This window comes from Dichomitus squalens, assembly GCF_000275845.1.
Source record: "Dichomitus squalens LYAD-421 SS1 unplaced genomic scaffold DICSQscaffold_2, whole genome shotgun sequence".
In the NCBI taxonomy this organism is placed as follows: Eukaryota; Fungi; Basidiomycota; class Agaricomycetes; order Polyporales; family Polyporaceae; genus Dichomitus; species Dichomitus squalens.
In genome coordinates, this window is record NW_006766884.1 from 1016193 (window position 1) to 1032140 (window position 15948).

The 15948-nt window shown below is 57.9% G+C and overlaps 6 protein-coding genes across 6 annotated transcripts in view; 3 read left to right on the forward strand and 3 right to left on the reverse strand.

Annotated features, from left to right (window-relative positions):
• DICSQDRAFT_48558 (aldo/keto reductase) overlaps window positions 1–827 on the reverse strand; it is a gene marked incomplete at both ends in the record, with an annotated part of 12612 nt that extends 11785 nt beyond the window's left edge. Inside the window, 3 exons of the mRNA XM_007361179.1 lie at window positions 496–620; window positions 679–698; window positions 765–827. Coding sequence (XP_007361241.1) covers window positions 496–620; window positions 679–698; window positions 765–827 — 208 coding nt within the window. The remainder of the gene's footprint in view (window positions 1–495; window positions 621–678; window positions 699–764) is intronic.
• Window positions 828–1868: 1041 nt separating this feature from the next.
• Window positions 1869–3040, forward strand: DICSQDRAFT_143338 (t-SNARE; the record flags this gene model as incomplete). The annotated part of the gene is made up of 7 exons (XM_007361180.1): window positions 1869–1889; window positions 1986–2222; window positions 2288–2396; window positions 2449–2531; window positions 2583–2702; window positions 2759–2844; window positions 2896–3040. 7 exons carry the CDS (start codon window positions 1869–1871, stop codon window positions 3038–3040), a joined length of 801 nt encoding a protein of 266 aa, XP_007361242.1.
• A 492-nt stretch (window positions 3041–3532) lies between these two features.
• DICSQDRAFT_77957 (kynureninase) lies at window positions 3533–6643 on the forward strand. Its single transcript, XM_007361181.1, has 6 exons — window positions 3533–3776; window positions 3874–3973; window positions 4060–4148; window positions 4226–4359; window positions 4412–6461; window positions 6512–6643. The coding sequence occupies exons 1-5, from the start codon at window positions 3653–3655 to the stop codon at window positions 5399–5401; spliced, it is 1437 nt and encodes a 478-aa protein (XP_007361243.1). The 5' UTR covers window positions 3533–3652; the 3' UTR covers window positions 5402–6461; window positions 6512–6643.
• A 1120-nt stretch (window positions 6644–7763) lies between these two features.
• On the reverse strand, window positions 7764–11634 carry DICSQDRAFT_132155 (nucleotide-diphospho-sugar transferase; the record flags this gene model as incomplete). Its single annotated transcript, XM_007361182.1, has 11 exons — window positions 7764–7813; window positions 7872–7888; window positions 7948–9474; window positions 9534–9662; window positions 9721–10109; window positions 10193–10318; window positions 10440–10603; window positions 10668–10854; window positions 10951–11214; window positions 11325–11449; window positions 11508–11634. Coding segments are annotated over 9 exons (2632 nt in total), but the record flags the coding sequence as incomplete, so codon positions are not given.
• Window positions 11635–12146: 512 nt separating this feature from the next.
• DICSQDRAFT_177376 (uncharacterized protein) lies at window positions 12147–13426 on the reverse strand (the record flags this gene model as incomplete). The annotated part of the gene is made up of 7 exons (XM_007361183.1): window positions 12147–12545; window positions 12598–12673; window positions 12728–12831; window positions 12886–13041; window positions 13098–13187; window positions 13236–13265; window positions 13316–13426. The coding sequence occupies 7 exons, from the start codon at window positions 13424–13426 to the stop codon at window positions 12270–12272; spliced, it is 843 nt and encodes a 280-aa protein (XP_007361245.1). The 3' UTR covers window positions 12147–12269.
• Window positions 13427–14791: 1365 nt separating this feature from the next.
• DICSQDRAFT_165689 (uncharacterized protein) lies at window positions 14792–15801 on the forward strand (the record flags this gene model as incomplete). The annotated part of the gene is made up of 5 exons (XM_007361184.1): window positions 14792–15006; window positions 15068–15222; window positions 15286–15527; window positions 15583–15680; window positions 15744–15801. 5 exons carry the CDS (start codon window positions 14792–14794, stop codon window positions 15799–15801), a joined length of 768 nt encoding a protein of 255 aa, XP_007361246.1.
• Between the last annotated feature and the right edge of the window lie 147 nt (window positions 15802–15948).

The following is a 15948-nucleotide window of genomic DNA, read 5'->3' on the forward strand; positions in this document are numbered from 1 at the left end:
CGGTGCTACTAACCCTAACCTCGCCGAGTTCTGCGAGTAGTAATCTAGACATCTTTCATGTATAGTAGTCTGTGTTAAATTATCATTTATCATCGAAAGTACAAACTCCGATTGTGTTGTAATTTGTTGGCCAGCTGTCTTCGCCAACATGATCAATGACCGTTCCGTAGTTTGAACTTGGGCAGCCATGGCAGGAATTGCACCAAGCATTGGTCATCTATGTTCATTGACTTAGTCAAGAATGTGCAATATCGGCCAGAGTTCTACCGCGGTACGGTACGCGAAGACCATACACTCTGCTAGAAGTGACAAGCATTGTCCAGGCGCCCAGTCACCTCTGGCCATGCCCGGTGATTCCTCGCGGTTCTCTACCAGATTCCGTCATCCCTTGGTCATACCTTGCGAATCTGGCCGGTAATGCGGAACCTGCACATGCCCGACCATACCTTACACCTTTTTGCTGATGCACGTTTGAGTTAGTCAGGGAGGGAGCACTTGGGACATCTGGGCAGAACTCACCGCTGTTGAGAAACATCTTCACCCCAGGCGGCAGCACATCAATACCCGCCTTGATCGCTGCGAAGGCGGCCTCTTCATCCGTTGGCACATTGGGGTCTTGGCTCCTATGATAGACAGGGCATCAGTCGGTGGCCACTCGATCATGTGAGGAGGGCGCACGTCAACGTCATGAGGCCGTGCTGTCGTTCCAAGAGTGAAGATCATTATTGCGACCAACGGTAGATGAAGGGCAGTGGTACACTCACGGCAACCTTTCCGACTGTTATGCCGGAGGCGGTCCCCCCGAGCTTGACGGTCTTGACGGACATTGGGATGCTGCAGGTGTGAGTAGGTTCTAGAGATTTGAATGTGCTCGCTGTTCGGCGAATGAAGGACTTCGTTGGAACGGGATGCGACTTTTATACAGGTTCGACCGGACAGGAGTGGGTCAGTGGTAGGGACGGATGGCTTCAATGACGCATATCTCTTCTATCGTTGCGGCACAAGCTTGGGACCAACGCATGAACTGGGCGAAACTGTACTACGTAGTTCTTCGGCATGTAAAGGATGGTCACATGTCGGGTCTGGGCATCTGTCAATCTGAGTGACCCGACCCACATTCGTACCCGACCTACCCAATTCTCGACCCGCACGGGTATACTCAGGTCGGAATTCTAGTTGGTAGTACCGGTTCCTAAGCCATGAGCTTCCGAGGGGAACCTGATACGCTTACCAGACCACCGTAGACAAAGCAATATCAAGCGCTTAACCTATAATCGCCGGCCGGGATACTCATCATTCCTTTGGACGCCGGTCGGGGTACTATCCGTGGAAGCGGCAGTTCATGAGCGTATTCTGCTCGCAGCTTGGGGTAATAGAACGATAGAGGCGGTGGGTATCGCAGCATAACTCGCTGCGGGTGAATGGCGCGGTGGCAGTAAGCACTGGTCATCTTGGCGCCTGGTTATCCTAATTGGGATAGATGCGCGCCTCTGGCCAATGAGGGCGCACGTGGCGGGGCGGGGAGCTGCGTCCACAGCCAGGCGCAGACCCTTGCAATTGCCGCTGTTCGATGCCTGACGTCTGCTGAATCCACCCCTCTCCCTTCATCTTCTCTCTCCTCGTTTGGTTTCCTTCTTTTTTGTGATACCCAACTATCCACGATGCAGCGAGACAGATTGGCCGCATACAGAGTGCGATTCTTCTGCTGCGTACACGTCCACGCGCTCTCGGCTGACACCCATTCTGGTATCTGCGTAATTCAGCAACAGCATGGCCAACAGCAGGCTCATGAATTGACGGACCTCGGAGGCGGCAATGGCTATACTTCTCCACCACTTCAAGCGGATGGCAATGGGAGTGCGGACACGATGACAAATTTCTATAATCAGGTACGCGCATCGTTCACCGTATTCGCAGATTCCGTGCCTTCCATGGATAGGGCTTCGCCCGGAGGCGTATACCGACGATCATACGTGTGCTACTAGGTCACCGCTGTGCAAGACGGTATAGCACAGTTCAGCAGCAACGTTGCACGGATAGCCGACCTCCATTCCCGTACCCTCAACTCCGCGGACGACAACGCGAGCCGTCAAAACACCGCTTTGCTTGACGATCTTGTCGGACAGACTCGCGAACTGAGCAACAGCCTGAAGGAGAAGATCCAGTCTCTGTCTTCCTACCCTGTCACCCGGCCTCAGGATCAGGCAATCCGCAAGAATCAGGTGCGCGGCCAAGTCTCTGGTGACACTACGTGAGAACGTTTTACCCAGCTATCATGTCTCTCTAGACTTCTCTCCTGCGGCAGAAGTTCGTGGAGGTGCTCCAAAACTACCAGAATGTCGAGCGGGATTACCGACAGAGGTACCGCCAACGTGTAGAGCGCCAGTTCAAGATTGGTGGGCGTTCTGTCTTCGTCGCCCGCTGCACAAGTACTAATGTTACGTGTAGTCAAACCCGATGCTACGCCAGAGGAGGTTGCGGCGGTTGTGAACGATACGGAAGGCTCCGGCGCTCAGATTTTCACGCAAGCGGTATGTTGAATCTTGCGTATAGGAGACAGGCGTGACCTCAGACGTTACCAGCTCTCCTCGTCAACACGATATGGCGAATCACGTCTGGTGTACCGCGAAGTTCAGGACCGTCATCATGACATCCAGAAGATTGAGCGTACGCTCGAGGAGCTGGCACAGCTATTCAACGACGTACGTATCTGTTTGGCACATCCATGAACCACTGAACCGACGCGCATCGTTTGCAGATGTCTGTCCTCGTCGCTCAACAAGACGAAGCCATTGATACTATACAAACCACAGCCATAGATGTGGAAGGGAACACACGTGCAGGGTATGCCTACATCTCTCCATGTTCATAATCCGAACACTCACTTGCCTATAGCCTGGAACAAACGGAAAAGGCCGTGAAACATGCGCGATCTGCCCGCCGCAAGCGTTGGATCTGCTTCTGGATCTTCATCTTCGTCATCGTCGTCCTCGCACTTATCCTCGGTCTCTACTTCGGCGTTGGTCCTGGCAAGAAATGATCTCGTATCTATTAATCCGACAGGACCTGTGTCCTACCGCCGGGACTGCTCCCATCTAATTATTCTATATTCACGAATTGGACCATTGGACCATCGTTATCCACGAGACATCTTCCTGTTGGCTGGCGGCTCTTTTATGCTGCTCGTCTTAGTCCTACTTTTGCTTTTCGATGACGACATGACAAGCTATCGTGTATTGTATTCAGCGCGTACGCTTACCTAGTATACCACCGGTCATATGCCCCCTCATAATACTACGCTTTCAACTTGGTTTGTCCACTCAGCAGTGGAAAGTGGTTGTGCTCCCGTATGTATACGTGTTGACGTCGACAGGCGCATCACCGTAAACTCGAGGTAGAGTGCATGGTCTGCTCTCTTCCAAAGCTTGTGCATACCGTAGTGTCGGCGCGCGCAGCCTTGCAGCAATTACTCATACACCCCCGCATCCATGCGCCCGAGACTCTCGACTACATCCGCTACTTCTGTCGAGCACGCACGCTCAGGCGACGAATCTTGATCGGACCAACGGGTAGAGTTGCACTCTCGCAGCTAATATCGTCATCCACCCATCTCACGCGGTGGACGGAGACAGACCGCGATCTCTTCATCGCCATGGGCAGCCCTGCAGACCAGTTCAAGCTTGCGCCCTCGGACGACCCATTGAGTGCATTCCGCGATGAGTTCGTCATCCCCACGTTCCGTCAGATGAACGCGACCGCCGTTTCGGCAGAGCTCGGTACGTCCTCAGCGCGGCTGCCATCTATGTCCATGCGCTTCCCGCTCATGAACGCACCCTCTGTCTTTCCGCGCCGACATCACGCACTGGGTCGCAGCCGACCAGCCATGCACGTACTTGTGCGGGAACTCGCTCGGCCTCCTGCCGAAGCGCGCGAAGAAGCTTGTGCAGGAGGAGCTCGAGGTCTGGGGAACGAGGTGCGGATTCAGCTTGTCTTGCGCCCTCTGCGATGGACCTAGGAGAAGCAGCAATAACAGTAGCGATTTTTTATGTCCGCCCACAGGGCAGTGGAGGGCCACTTTGACCATCCACACGGCCGGAGCTGGATGTACATCGCGGATACGGTGCACCCATACTTTGCGGACCTCGTAGGTGCGTACCGGTATGCGGGCTGGCTTGCGCCAGCATACATCGATTGACTCTGTGTTCTCATCGCTGCATACATGCAGGAGCGAGCGAGTCCGAAGTCGCCTGCATGGGCACGCTCACCGCGAACCTGCACCTGATGCTCAACGCCTTCTACAAGCCCACTCAGGACCGCTACAAAATCCTCTGCGAAGCCAAGGCGTTCCCCTCAGACCAGGTACGCCACACGTCCACGCGACCCTCGCGCACCGCACTGACGCCGCACGCAGTACGCGTTCGCGACGCAAGTCGCCTCGCGCGGCCTCGACCCCTCGGACGCGATCATCGAGCTCTCCCCGCGCCCGGGCGAGCACACGCTCCGCACCGCCGACATCCTCTCCGCCATCGCGCGCGCGGGCCCGTCCATCGCGCTCGTCCTCCTCCCGGGAGTCCAGTTCTATACCGGGCAGTACTTCGCGATCGCAGATATCACCGCGGCTGCGCGCGCGCAGGGCTGCGTCTGCGGCTGGGACCTCGCGCACGCGGTGGGCAACGTCCCGCTCGCGCTGCACGCGTGGGGCGTCGACTTCGCGGTGTGGTGCACGTATAAGTACCTCAACGGCGGTCCGGGGGCGATTGGCGGGCTCTTCGTCCACGCGCGCCACGCGGACCTGCCCGTCGCACAGGCGGGGTGGTGGGGCCACGAGCCCGCGACGCGCTTCGACATGCCACCGCGCTTCCAAGCGATCCGCGGTGCGCAGGGCTTCCAGCAGAGCAACCCGTCCGTGCTCGCGACGGCGGCGCTGCTCGGCGCCGTGCGCGTGTTCCGGGACGCGGGTGGGATGGAGCGGCTGCGCGCAAGGTCGGAGCGGCTCACGGGGTACTTGGAGGCGCTGCTGAAGGCGAGCAGGTTCTATGCGGAGCCGGTGCAGGCGTTCGAGAAGGAGAAGGAGGAGCTACGGGTGTCAATTATCACCCCTTCGAATCCGGCGGAGCGGGGGGCCCAGCTGTCTCTGGTGTTCCTCCCGACTGGCCGGGGTATCATGCCGCGGGTGCTGAAGGGTCTGGAGGCTCGGGGCGTCGTGGGTGATTCGCGCAAGCCGGATGTTATACGGCTGGCACCCGCGCCCCTCTACAACACCTTTGAGGATGTCGAGCAGGCTGTTGGAGTGCTTGACGAGGTGCTCGGGGAGGTCGAGCAGGAAGGTGTGCCTCCTGCTCCAGCAGAAACCGACCCTGTAGAAGAGGAGAGGCTAGACAAAGCAGATGACCGCCCGTAAACATGGAGTGAAGGGTGTTTGTGGTAGATACGGGCCTTGTAGCGTGTTTATGTAGGATCCAATGTATTCCAATGGCCACGAAGTAATATACAGCGGGACCTCATGGAGTCTATCTTTCCTGTCTCGACCAATTCCGCTCCATCTATTCGACTTAAGTAACCGCCAGATCCAGGTACCGAATGCTATCCTCGCGCCCACGGCTTTCCCGGAAGCGAAGGATTCAAGCACTGCAATCGACGGAACCGAGCCCTCGGTGATCAACGAACCGTCCAAGAGGACTGGACGTATGGAGGGATCGACGTACATTCAAATTCATCTCCACCTCGTCAAATCAACTGTCCCAGAACCTCAAAGTGGGGCAGCCGCATCCACGGTGACAAAGTCGGCCACAATGCGAGGATAGACTACGCCCGCTAGAAGCTCGTTGTGGTCTTCGCTCAGCTCGTCGAAGTTCTTGCTGACCTTCGGACGCGGACTGGCGGTGGTTGCTGGCACGTCCGACGTGATCGCCATCGAGGAGAGGTGGGCATACATTATGTCGCTCTGGAGCTGATCGACCAGCACGTCGCCGGAGGAGTGGAGGACAAGCCAACGTATATGCTCGCCGCCGGGCTGGACTGGGTAGGAGGCTACGTTAACGTCGGGGTACGCAGCGTGGTCTCCGAAGGTGTCGGCGATGAACCACTCCCTGTATGCGGGAAAGGAACGGAGGAGTGCGTCGACGTCGTAAATTCCCTCCGAGACGACGACGGCGCGGACCGCCAGGAGAAGGCTTGGAGAAGGCGTCAGCTCAGGGAAGGGCGAGGTGAGGAGTATCGACGCCAGGATGTGGGCAGAGCAGCTGTGACCCAATAGGTAGAGTCGGGTGGGAGGAGGGTCCTCTGCGGCGGGTCCGGACCATGTGGTGAGGAAGTGGAGAAAGCGCAGGACATCGCTGGCGTGTGCGGGGTGCTGGAGGGGGGTCCGCGGCGTGGTGAGGCGGTAGTTTGGGACGGCGACGGGGAAGCCGGAGAGGCGAGCGAGGCTGCGTGCAAGGTCCGCGTGCTGGGACTTGTCTTCGCTGCGGCTGCGGGTGAGGGGGGGAGGTGCAGGGGGCAATGACATACGTACCTTCTCCAGGCACCTCCGTGGACGAATACGATGAGTGGGGCTGGGCGTACACTGCCCGGTGCCGCGTGGAAATCGAATTTGTGCAGGGCCTCAGGTCCGTACGCGATCTCCATCGTCGTCGTCGCGTCTGACCAGAGGTGTGCGGGTCAAGATTGAAGCGTCGAAGACTCTATGTACCCCTTGACCCTCCGAGTCTGACTCGGGGTCGGACCCGGTCAACACGTGATGCACGGTCGTCCCTCGCGTACAACATAGTCGACCGCATGCTTACCGGGAGCGCGGGAAGGGTGTGAAGATGCCCAGCTCGAGCGCAAGGCAGATAAGACTCGAATGCCACATTGACGGCGGGATATGCTCACCATAGATGTCATCTGTATATGTTTGCTCGTCGTTTCTGCTCCTACAGACATAGAGGTCAGATAATGCATCTACGCTATACCTCGCACGTCTTTTGAGTCCTCGCTGGTTTCCCGAACACACTCCTCTGGGTGGGTCCATCTCCACTGTGGCAAGTCTCTCACAACGTTCCTGACGGCCATCGATTTCACCCTGCCTTATGGATGGCCAAAAAATTGGGCTTTGGAAAGAACAGTTGGAGCTAGCAAGAAATTGACAATCAAAAGGTGGGTTCATGGCCGCCACAGGCGAACTCGAGCTCGAGCAGTGAGTAGCGGACAGCGGGCGGTTCACGTGCCCGAGAGCCCCGACGTTGATGTCTCCTACGACTTGCACACTGGGTAACGGGTTGACTTGGATAGAGGTTTGATAAGCCAAGCGACAGCCTTCGAAAACATTTGTCTTCGCTGCGGCTGCGGATGGGGGGGGAGGTGCAGGGGGCAATGACATACGCACCTTCTCCAGGCACCTCCATGGACGAACAAGTACGATGAGTGGGGCTGGGCGTGTACTGCCCGGTGCCGCGTGGAAGTCGAATGAGTGCAGGCACTGCAGGGAGGGTCTCGGATCTCCATCGTCGTCGTCGCGTCTGACGCACACATCGCTGACGTCATGCCTCCCGCTCTTTATAAACCGCCCGTTGCCCCCGTCCACATTCCCCCATCTTATCTCTCTCACCATGGCTTTCACTGGCTCAGACATCTGCAAGGTACGTCCACCATCTCTCCACCACGTTCAAATCCACATCTCACTGTTGCACATAGATTCTGTGTGTTTATCTCTCACCACAGCATTCTCGTGCATGCCGCTGACGTCGGTCCCTTTAGTTTTGCCATCCTCCTCCCACCAGTAGGAGTCTTCCTTGAACGCGGATGTAATGTCGACTTCTTGATCAACATCCTACTGGTCAGTCCCATCGTCTTCATTTCCGCCTTTCGCATGCTGATCACAATCCGCCGTGCAGACCATTCTGGGTTACATGTACGCCACATCGCCTGTTCAAATTCCTGCGCGTTCCGCACTGACCTGTCCCTGTTCAGCCCTGGTATCATCCATGCCCTCTATATCATCCTCAAGTATTAGTCAGGGGGTGCTCCAATGCTCCCCTGCAGGCACCACGACGTTTGATGAGCTCTTGATGAATTGAACGAACTGGGCCCATGGACAGCTGGATATTGTATTCACGCATTGTACTGATACCCTTCGACGGGCCTAATTCTACTTCTATATCGAACATCATCTCAACTTGGTCAAGCGAGTGCCTCAAGCTACGGACATCGACTCGTGAAGTGGCATGTTCAGTTCTGCTCTTGGAATATGCTATCAAGGAAGTGCTAGTGGCTACAGGCAGCGCAGTGCTCGAAGCATTCTACGAATGAAACTGATTACTCGTACATTGTTAGCTTTTGGCTTCGCATGTGTCCGCGTCGTCCGTGCCTCACCCAGTCACTCGTCCTCCTCGCTCTCGTCCGACGACTCTGCGGCGGCTTTCGCTGGAGCGGCACTCGGCGCTGACGATACGGTCGCAGCCGGCGTGGTTGGCTTGGCAGGGGCTTCGGCCGACACTTCCTCCTCCCCTGACACGAATTCGTCCGACCCTTCATCAGTCTCCGAGTCTTCTGACTCTGTCTGCGCTGGCTTCGAAGTCTGAGATGACGATGATGAAACGGCAGCGGCTTTGGGGGCTGTAGGCTTCGCGGTGGCGGGCGCGTCCTCGCTCTCCTCGGAGCCTGATTCTTCGTCGCTTTCCTCTTCGCTCTCGCTCTCGTCCTCCTTAGCTGGAGGCTTGGTCGCAGGGGCCTCGCGCGCGGGCTTCTCGTCCGCGCTCTCCTCTTCGCTCTCTTCCTCGCTCTCTTCCTCCTCCTCCGACTCGAACTGTTCGATCATCTTCGCGCCGATAGCCCAGCACTTCTTCAGGCCCTCCAGCAGCGCCGAGCCCGGCTTGACGCCCTCGCCCCTTGCCGCCGGCGACGCGTGCCACGCGCGGATGTCGTCCTCCTCGACCAAGTCCTGCTGGTACAGCTGCGCGAGCACCTGCGCGAACAGCGGCAGCCGCGGGCCCGCCGCCGCGCAGTGGTACTGGAGCACCTCGACGGTCTCGACGGGGTCGACGCCCCCGATCTTGTCGACGAGCGGGCCCCAGCGGCGGACGATCTTCGCGATCTCCGCGCGCTGCGCGGCGGCGTCCCCGGGCACGAGCGGGACGCGGTCGACGATCGCGCCGACGACGGCCTCGCGCACGCGGCGGAGGGGCACGTTGGACGCCATGCGGAGCGTCTTGAGCTCGACGGCGGCGTTGTCGACCGAGTGGCCCTCGGCGAACGCGCGCTCGAGCGACTGCGCGACCTCGGAGCGGAACTCGGTCTCGGCCGCTGCGGAGGAGAGGGTGTGGATCGCGGACGTCTCCGCGGAGGGGTCGACCGCGGAGGAGAGGGGCCCGGAGGCGGAGGTGGCGGAGGAGGTGCGCGAGAGGCCGTGCATGCCAGAGAAGTCGGACTCCGTCTCCGTTTCGGAGGCTGAGGTCGTCGATCCGCCGTCGGAGAGCTCGAGGTCGGACGCCGTGTCACCTATACGAGGCGTTTCAGTTGTATGTTACCAAACGATACAAACAGCGAAAATATCAAACCTATTCGCATGAGTCTTTGGTTGTAGAAAGATTCCCGCTCATCGAGCTCTTCGTCATCATCTGGCGAGGGGTGTGGCCAGACGAGCGCGTTTGAGTCCCTGCCTATTATCTGAGCAGCATCCTCTTGGTCTGCGAAGTCTGTAGTCAGCACCACGACGATTCACTACGTCAGCAAAGATTCACGTACTGGCCTTCACCTCCTCCAGCTCGGAGTCGGAGTCCTCTTCGTCATCACCGTCGGACCCGTCACCCGCAGCCTGCGGACGCGCCTCTCGCTTCTTAGAGACGCGCTCAAACTTCCTCAGCTTGGCGTTTGCCCCGATCGCGACGCCGTCCGCAATGAGACATCCTCGCGGCACGCGGCAGCCGTCTCCCAGCGTGACGCGGGCACCGACAATGCTGCCTTCCACGACGGCGCCCGCGCCGACGTGCGTGTCATCGAAGATATACGCGTCACGCAGGATCGCGCCAGGGCCGATCGTGCACCGCTGGCCGATGACAGAGGCATGGACGGAAGCGTTTGCGGAGATGGTCGTGTGTGAGCCGATGAGCGTGTTGTTGCCAATCTTGCAGGTTCTGCAATGGATGGCAGGAACGGTGAGCGGAGTTCGGAGATTGGGGTGAGTGGATGTCAGAAATTGGTACGAAGTGGCACGTACCGTGAGAGAGAGACGGAATTGTCTTTTGCGATGTACTTATTACCCCGCAGATGCTCGTACTGGTGGCCGCCGGGGTGGTTGTCATCGGGAACGAGCGGGAACGTCCATCGTGATAGGATGTCTTTGCTGCGATAGGAATGCAAGAGTTAGGACCATACGAATGCAAGAAGCGCGATTGGAACCACAACAAGAGCCAAGGAGGAATGGGGACATGTCGCGGAAGGAATGTTGCAGAGAAGGGACATACCTGACAGCGTCGTAACTGCGAGTATCGGCAACACGGGCGGCGTAGCCATCCTTCACGACATAGCAATGGACACTCTTCATGAGGAGATCGGACGTGAGAACCCCATAGACGAAGTCTCTCCGGATGTCCCCGTAATCGAAATTGTCCTGGAATAACGAGGGCACCTACACGCGCAGTGGTCAGCGGCGCGCCCGAGAGAGAAACCTGCTGCGAAACGAGCGTCCTGACCTCGACCGAGCAGACGTCAATCGAGCAGTCGATGAAGTCGTACCGAACCTCCACCTCCGGGTGCTCCGCGAGAATCTCCCGCGGGATAGTGACGCGCGATGTGGCAGGGTAGCCGACGACGGGCTCGTAGTGCAAGCATTCATGCGTGTTCGGGTCCAGGACGTACACCCCGGATTCGCCCCGCGACCTGCCCGCGCATGCATCCATCAGTACAAGCCCGGAATCATCTTCCCTTCCCTCCTCCGCAAGGAAAGTTTTGGCGTGAGGCAAAGAAAGCACGCACCTCGTCCGGTGTGTGGCCCCGCTCTCCTTCACGACCATGGTCATGATCGCGTCCTTGTTCGTCCGCCTGCGCTCCTTGTGCACGCGCACGACCTCGTCGATCCGCACGTTGCTGACGAGGTCGCCCGTGACGAGCACGAAGTCCGACGTGATGATTTGGTGCGTGTAGATGTCGCGCATCGCGTCTCCCGGCGAGAACGTCTCCTTCGCGGTCACGATCGGTACGATCTTCAGCCCCGTGCTCGGTTTTGACCATTTTGAGTCGCTGGGTGGTGGTGGGAGCGGGGAGCATGAATGATTGGGGGATCCAAAAGGACGTTAGAGGATGAGAATGTCATGGGAGGGCCATACAACGAGGGGGACGGAAGAACGCACCGGATAGCGGCCTTCACTTGGTCGGCGTACGATCTGCAGATGACGAAAATCTCTTGCACACCCGCCAGGGCGAGACTCTCGAATGTCCAGTCCAGCAAGGTCGCGTTGCATATAGGCAACAAGCACTACAGGGAGACAAGAAACAATCAGGAGCGATTTCTGATCAGAGCGCGCGGCACATACTCTGGGCTTGCCTACTGTTAAGGGCTTGAAGCGCTTGTTGAAGCTGTCTGCGAGGATGACGGCTTGGAGGACCTCATCTTCCTCTGCGATGTCCTTTTCGTTCCCAGACGATGATTTCGGAGGCATGGTGGTGTATGAGGCCGATATTGCAAGGCGTCTTGGTCGCGCTCTGCCTGTAAAGGCGCGTCGCGTCTGGCCACGCTGTGACTCGATCACTCCGATCACATGTGATGCAGCTCTCTCATCGAGCATACTGAAAGTACCGAGCCAAACTGCCGATGCACGCTGGTTGAGCACTGGATACCAAGTGGCAAAGAAGACATCAATGGATTAGAAAAATGACAGTGGGGGCCTGCGTTGAGATATCTAACGGCGTCGCGCATCATTGGCTGACAGCTGTGACCACGGAGAGCGAAGAGACAGATGATGATTACACGAAACCAGAGACACACACACGAGCACGATCCAGTGAGATAATGAAAGTGGGTATGAGGATATCACCTATCCTGTCGACATTAGGCTGAGTCACAGCGGATGACGGCGATGCGTAGGTATGAGGCGTAATCGTGAGGGGAGCAACAAAGCAAAAGAAACCACATCCGCGTCGTAAGCTAGTAGGGAAAAAGCAAAAGAAATGGGAATCCACTATCATGGATGCGGACGGAGACGGGCAGGTATAAGGGACGCAGGAGGATGGGACATTAGAAAGATGGCACAATCTCGTCACGGTCATAAGGTAGACAGAAGATTTCCAAGCTACGCTCACGCAGCCGCGGCAACAACAGGCGCAGCGGGAGGCGCCTCAACCTTAGGCTCTTCTGCGGGGGCAGGGGTAGCCTCAGCGGCCTCGGCAGCAGGGTTCTCGAGGGGAGCAACAGGGGCGGGCTCCTCAATCTTCGGCGGGTTCTCCTCGACCTTGGGAGGGGTGCTGTGCTCGGCCTTTGACTTGGGCTTGAAGAAGTCACCGACGCGGGCGGACAAGCGGCGACCGATCTTGGCCCTCTTCTCCGCCTCCTTCTTTTCGTCCTTCTCCTCCTTCTGTAACGAGGATGAGCATACAGTACGGTGCGTAGAGCGCGCAAAATCCCACCTTCTCTTCCTTGGGAGCCTCGGTCTCCGCTGCGGGTTCCGCGGGCGCCTCAGCCTCAGCGGGAGCAGCGGTCTCACTGTCATCAGCAGGTCAGGTTGTCTTGCATGACAAGACGCAGCTCGACACTTACGTCTCCTTCACGGGCTCAGCAGCGGGTGCCTCCTCCGTCTTGGGGGCCTCAGCAGCAGCCTCAGCGGCGGGCTCCTTGGGAGCCTCATCGGCCGCAGGAGCAGTCTGAAGCAACAGATCAATATCGCAAGAAACCGAGAGTACCAGATCGGGGTATACCTCTTCCTTCTTCTCAGTCTTCTTGGCGGGCTTTTCCTTAGGCTTCTTCTCGGCCTTCTCCTTCTTCTCACCCCCCTTGAAGGGGGCAAGGAGCTTGGCGAGGAGAGAGGGGCTCTTGGGACGCTCCTCCTTCTTAGCCTCGGCAGCGGGCTCGGCCTAAACAGCCCACGGTCAGTACAGGCAGGGAACTATTCGCCGAAGACTACACGTACGGGCTTGGCCTCCTCAGTAGCAGGAGCCTCGTCACCCTTAGGGGCCTCGGCAGCGGCCTCAGCGGCAGGCGCTTCTGCAGCGGGGGCAGCCTGGACGGATATGAGCAATGCACAGACTCGAGCAACACGGCAACTCACCTCCTCCTTAGCCTCTTCCTTCGGGGCCTCCTATGAAGGATATCAGAGTGGAAAGCGCCGGAAGCATCGTGTGGACGTACAGCAGCGGGAACCTCAGCGGCAGGCTCGGGTGCAGGCGTGGCCTCGACGGCGGGGGTCTCGACAGGCTTGGTCTCCTCAACGGGGACAGCGGGAGCAGCAGTCTCGGACATTATTGAAGACTTAGGGGTCGTGAGCTGGAGTCACAAACGATACGTGGTCAGACGACGCGTCTTAAAAAGGAAGAACAAAGGCAATCAAGACGTTTCGCGACGCGCACTGGGCCCGTCTGGGTGAAGAGAGGGTGTCAAAGGGACACAGACTTACAATAGTGGTATATGGGAAGAGAGCGAGGGCTCTGTGGCCTTGCTTGCTGCAGGGAAGGGGAGGGAACGAGAGAGAAAGAGAGATAGGGAGAGAATAGGCCTGGAAGAGGGCGCCCTTCTTATCCTTAAACAGTCCGAACAAACAAGGCTAAACTAAATTTGGCGGGTTCATGTTCAGGGCTTCCAAACCCGGGCACGCGTCCGTATTGTTGCGAGTTGCTACATCTCTCGATCACAGATATCTGTTTAGCCGGCCTTGCTCGTTCCAAGCCCGCTGCGCACGAAGACAGTCCTCGCCGGCCTCCTCTGGCACGCTCTCCTTTGTACAGCTGCGGGCCACGCTGGGGAGGCTCAGACGGCAGAGGGCGGACTGGGACAGAGGACGGTGGGAAAGCGGTTCACAAGGTGACAAAAAATGAATTGATTGGGCAGGAGCCGAAAGAAGCTGTCTAGTTCGCGTTCCGGTGGTCTAGCGACGATCGGGAATCATGTCTTCTGCGACGTTCTCCAGTCTCCCCACCCAGGCCCTGCTTCCGCCCACTCTGGTCCCCGCCATGCGCCCAACCTAGAGCACAAGGCGCACCTCCCCCCGTCCAAGCCACAGCGAAAGCCGGCAGGAAGAGCGCGAGCCCGCGTTGGCAGTCTCAGCTCGGGTCTTATAGTGCTTCTATTCTGTTGCGGGTAAGCGTCGGAAGAGGGCACTGTCTGGACTGTGTGACTCGGCAGGAAGCAGCGTTTCAAATCAGCAGATTTCCATGTGGAAGCGCGGATGCCCGCCCAATCTACGTAACTCCCTCTTTTGGCCTGCCACCGCGAGCTCTCCCACGTAAAAGGCCTCCCCTCCCGACTCCCCGCCCGCCGCCGCTCTCTCCTGAACTCATCTACTGCCGCTCGTCTCGCACGCTCGTCGACTACAACGCCTACCGCCGTCCTGCGCTCAGTCTCCAGGTTCTCCATTCCTCTGTGCTCGCATTAGTCTTGCCTCGCATCCGAATTCAGGAACAAACAGCTGTCCATAATGGTTTCCACCCCACTTGAACGCAAAACAACCCCACCTTTTGTCGCTTCTCGCCGCGCGTCCGCCACGCTCCACCCACTCGCCAGCACTTATACCGTCCGGCCCTCGCCTCCATGGCTCACTCCACACCGTTCTTCGCTCGGCGTTAACCCACCTCACGCGCACTCGCAACTGCATCACCTCGGCTCTGCAAGATGTCCTTGAGACTTAGTCTACTTACCTGGGTGCAACCCGTCCTAGTCGCTGTCGCCTGGCTGTTACTATTGCTTGTGTCGATTACACCCATCCCGAAGAGCATTTACTTTCTGCGAATCGCAGCTGACGTCTCGGCCTCGTTCTTGAAGTCTGGCGTCAGCGGCTCTGTTCGTCTCGGGGTCTGGGGCTATTGTACCACTGGCTTGGACGTCTCGTAAGTCAGGTAGTCCGTTCCGCTCGTCACCTAGGCTCATCAGTGTCTTGTGATCCTTCAGAGTCTTAGGCACCAGTCACGATAGTGCTGGAGGGTGCAGCCCTCGCCACCTCGGATACCAAATCGACCCAAGTCTGGCCAAAGCTCTTCACGTGAACGACCTCACAGACGCCATCTCGGAAACGCTCTCCGCTGCATTAGCCTTGCACGTCATTGGTATGTCTTTGGACGCACTATATGCGCCTGGACGGTTCGCGCTCACGACCGTCTCGTGTTTAGGCTGCGTCCTCGTCTTCCTGGCTTTATGCATCTTCCTTATTCCCGTCGTCCTCGAGTGTGTCGGCAGAGGTTTCGGTGTTGTTAGCGATGCACGCCTGAGCTTGGCCTACGTCGCCGTGACAAGCTTGGCCTTGTTCATCACTCTATTGGCGTTCATATTTGACATCGCGTTCGTTTCTGTCGCACGTTCGAAGATCAACAAGGCTGCTGACGGCGCGCTACACGTCTCCGGAGGAAGTGCTGTATGTGACGACCATCTGGGTGCTCGTGTTCTGCGAAACTAACAAATGCAATTAGACCTGGTTGACCTTGACTGCTACAATACTCATTGCCATTGTCCTCATAATGGCTGTTGTACGTCATCGTAGCAAGAATTTCAAGGGACTGAGACGAGGGTACGTCTACGTTGTTCATGTCCTCGTGTCGCTTCATCGCTCATTGTGCTACGCTCACTATAGTCCTCCTGACGACGAAAAGAGATATCTTGGCTTCAGTAACACTCACCCCTCCTACTAATCGCCCCATTGCTTGAATATTGCGACGCATTGAGTGCCACGCAGACGACAATTCACGCCACATGGACATACCCTCGTCTCCCTTCGTGCTGTCGACCGACCGCTGCTCGACGTGTTCCTTGGACCGGAGCTCCGAGGCTTGATTGAT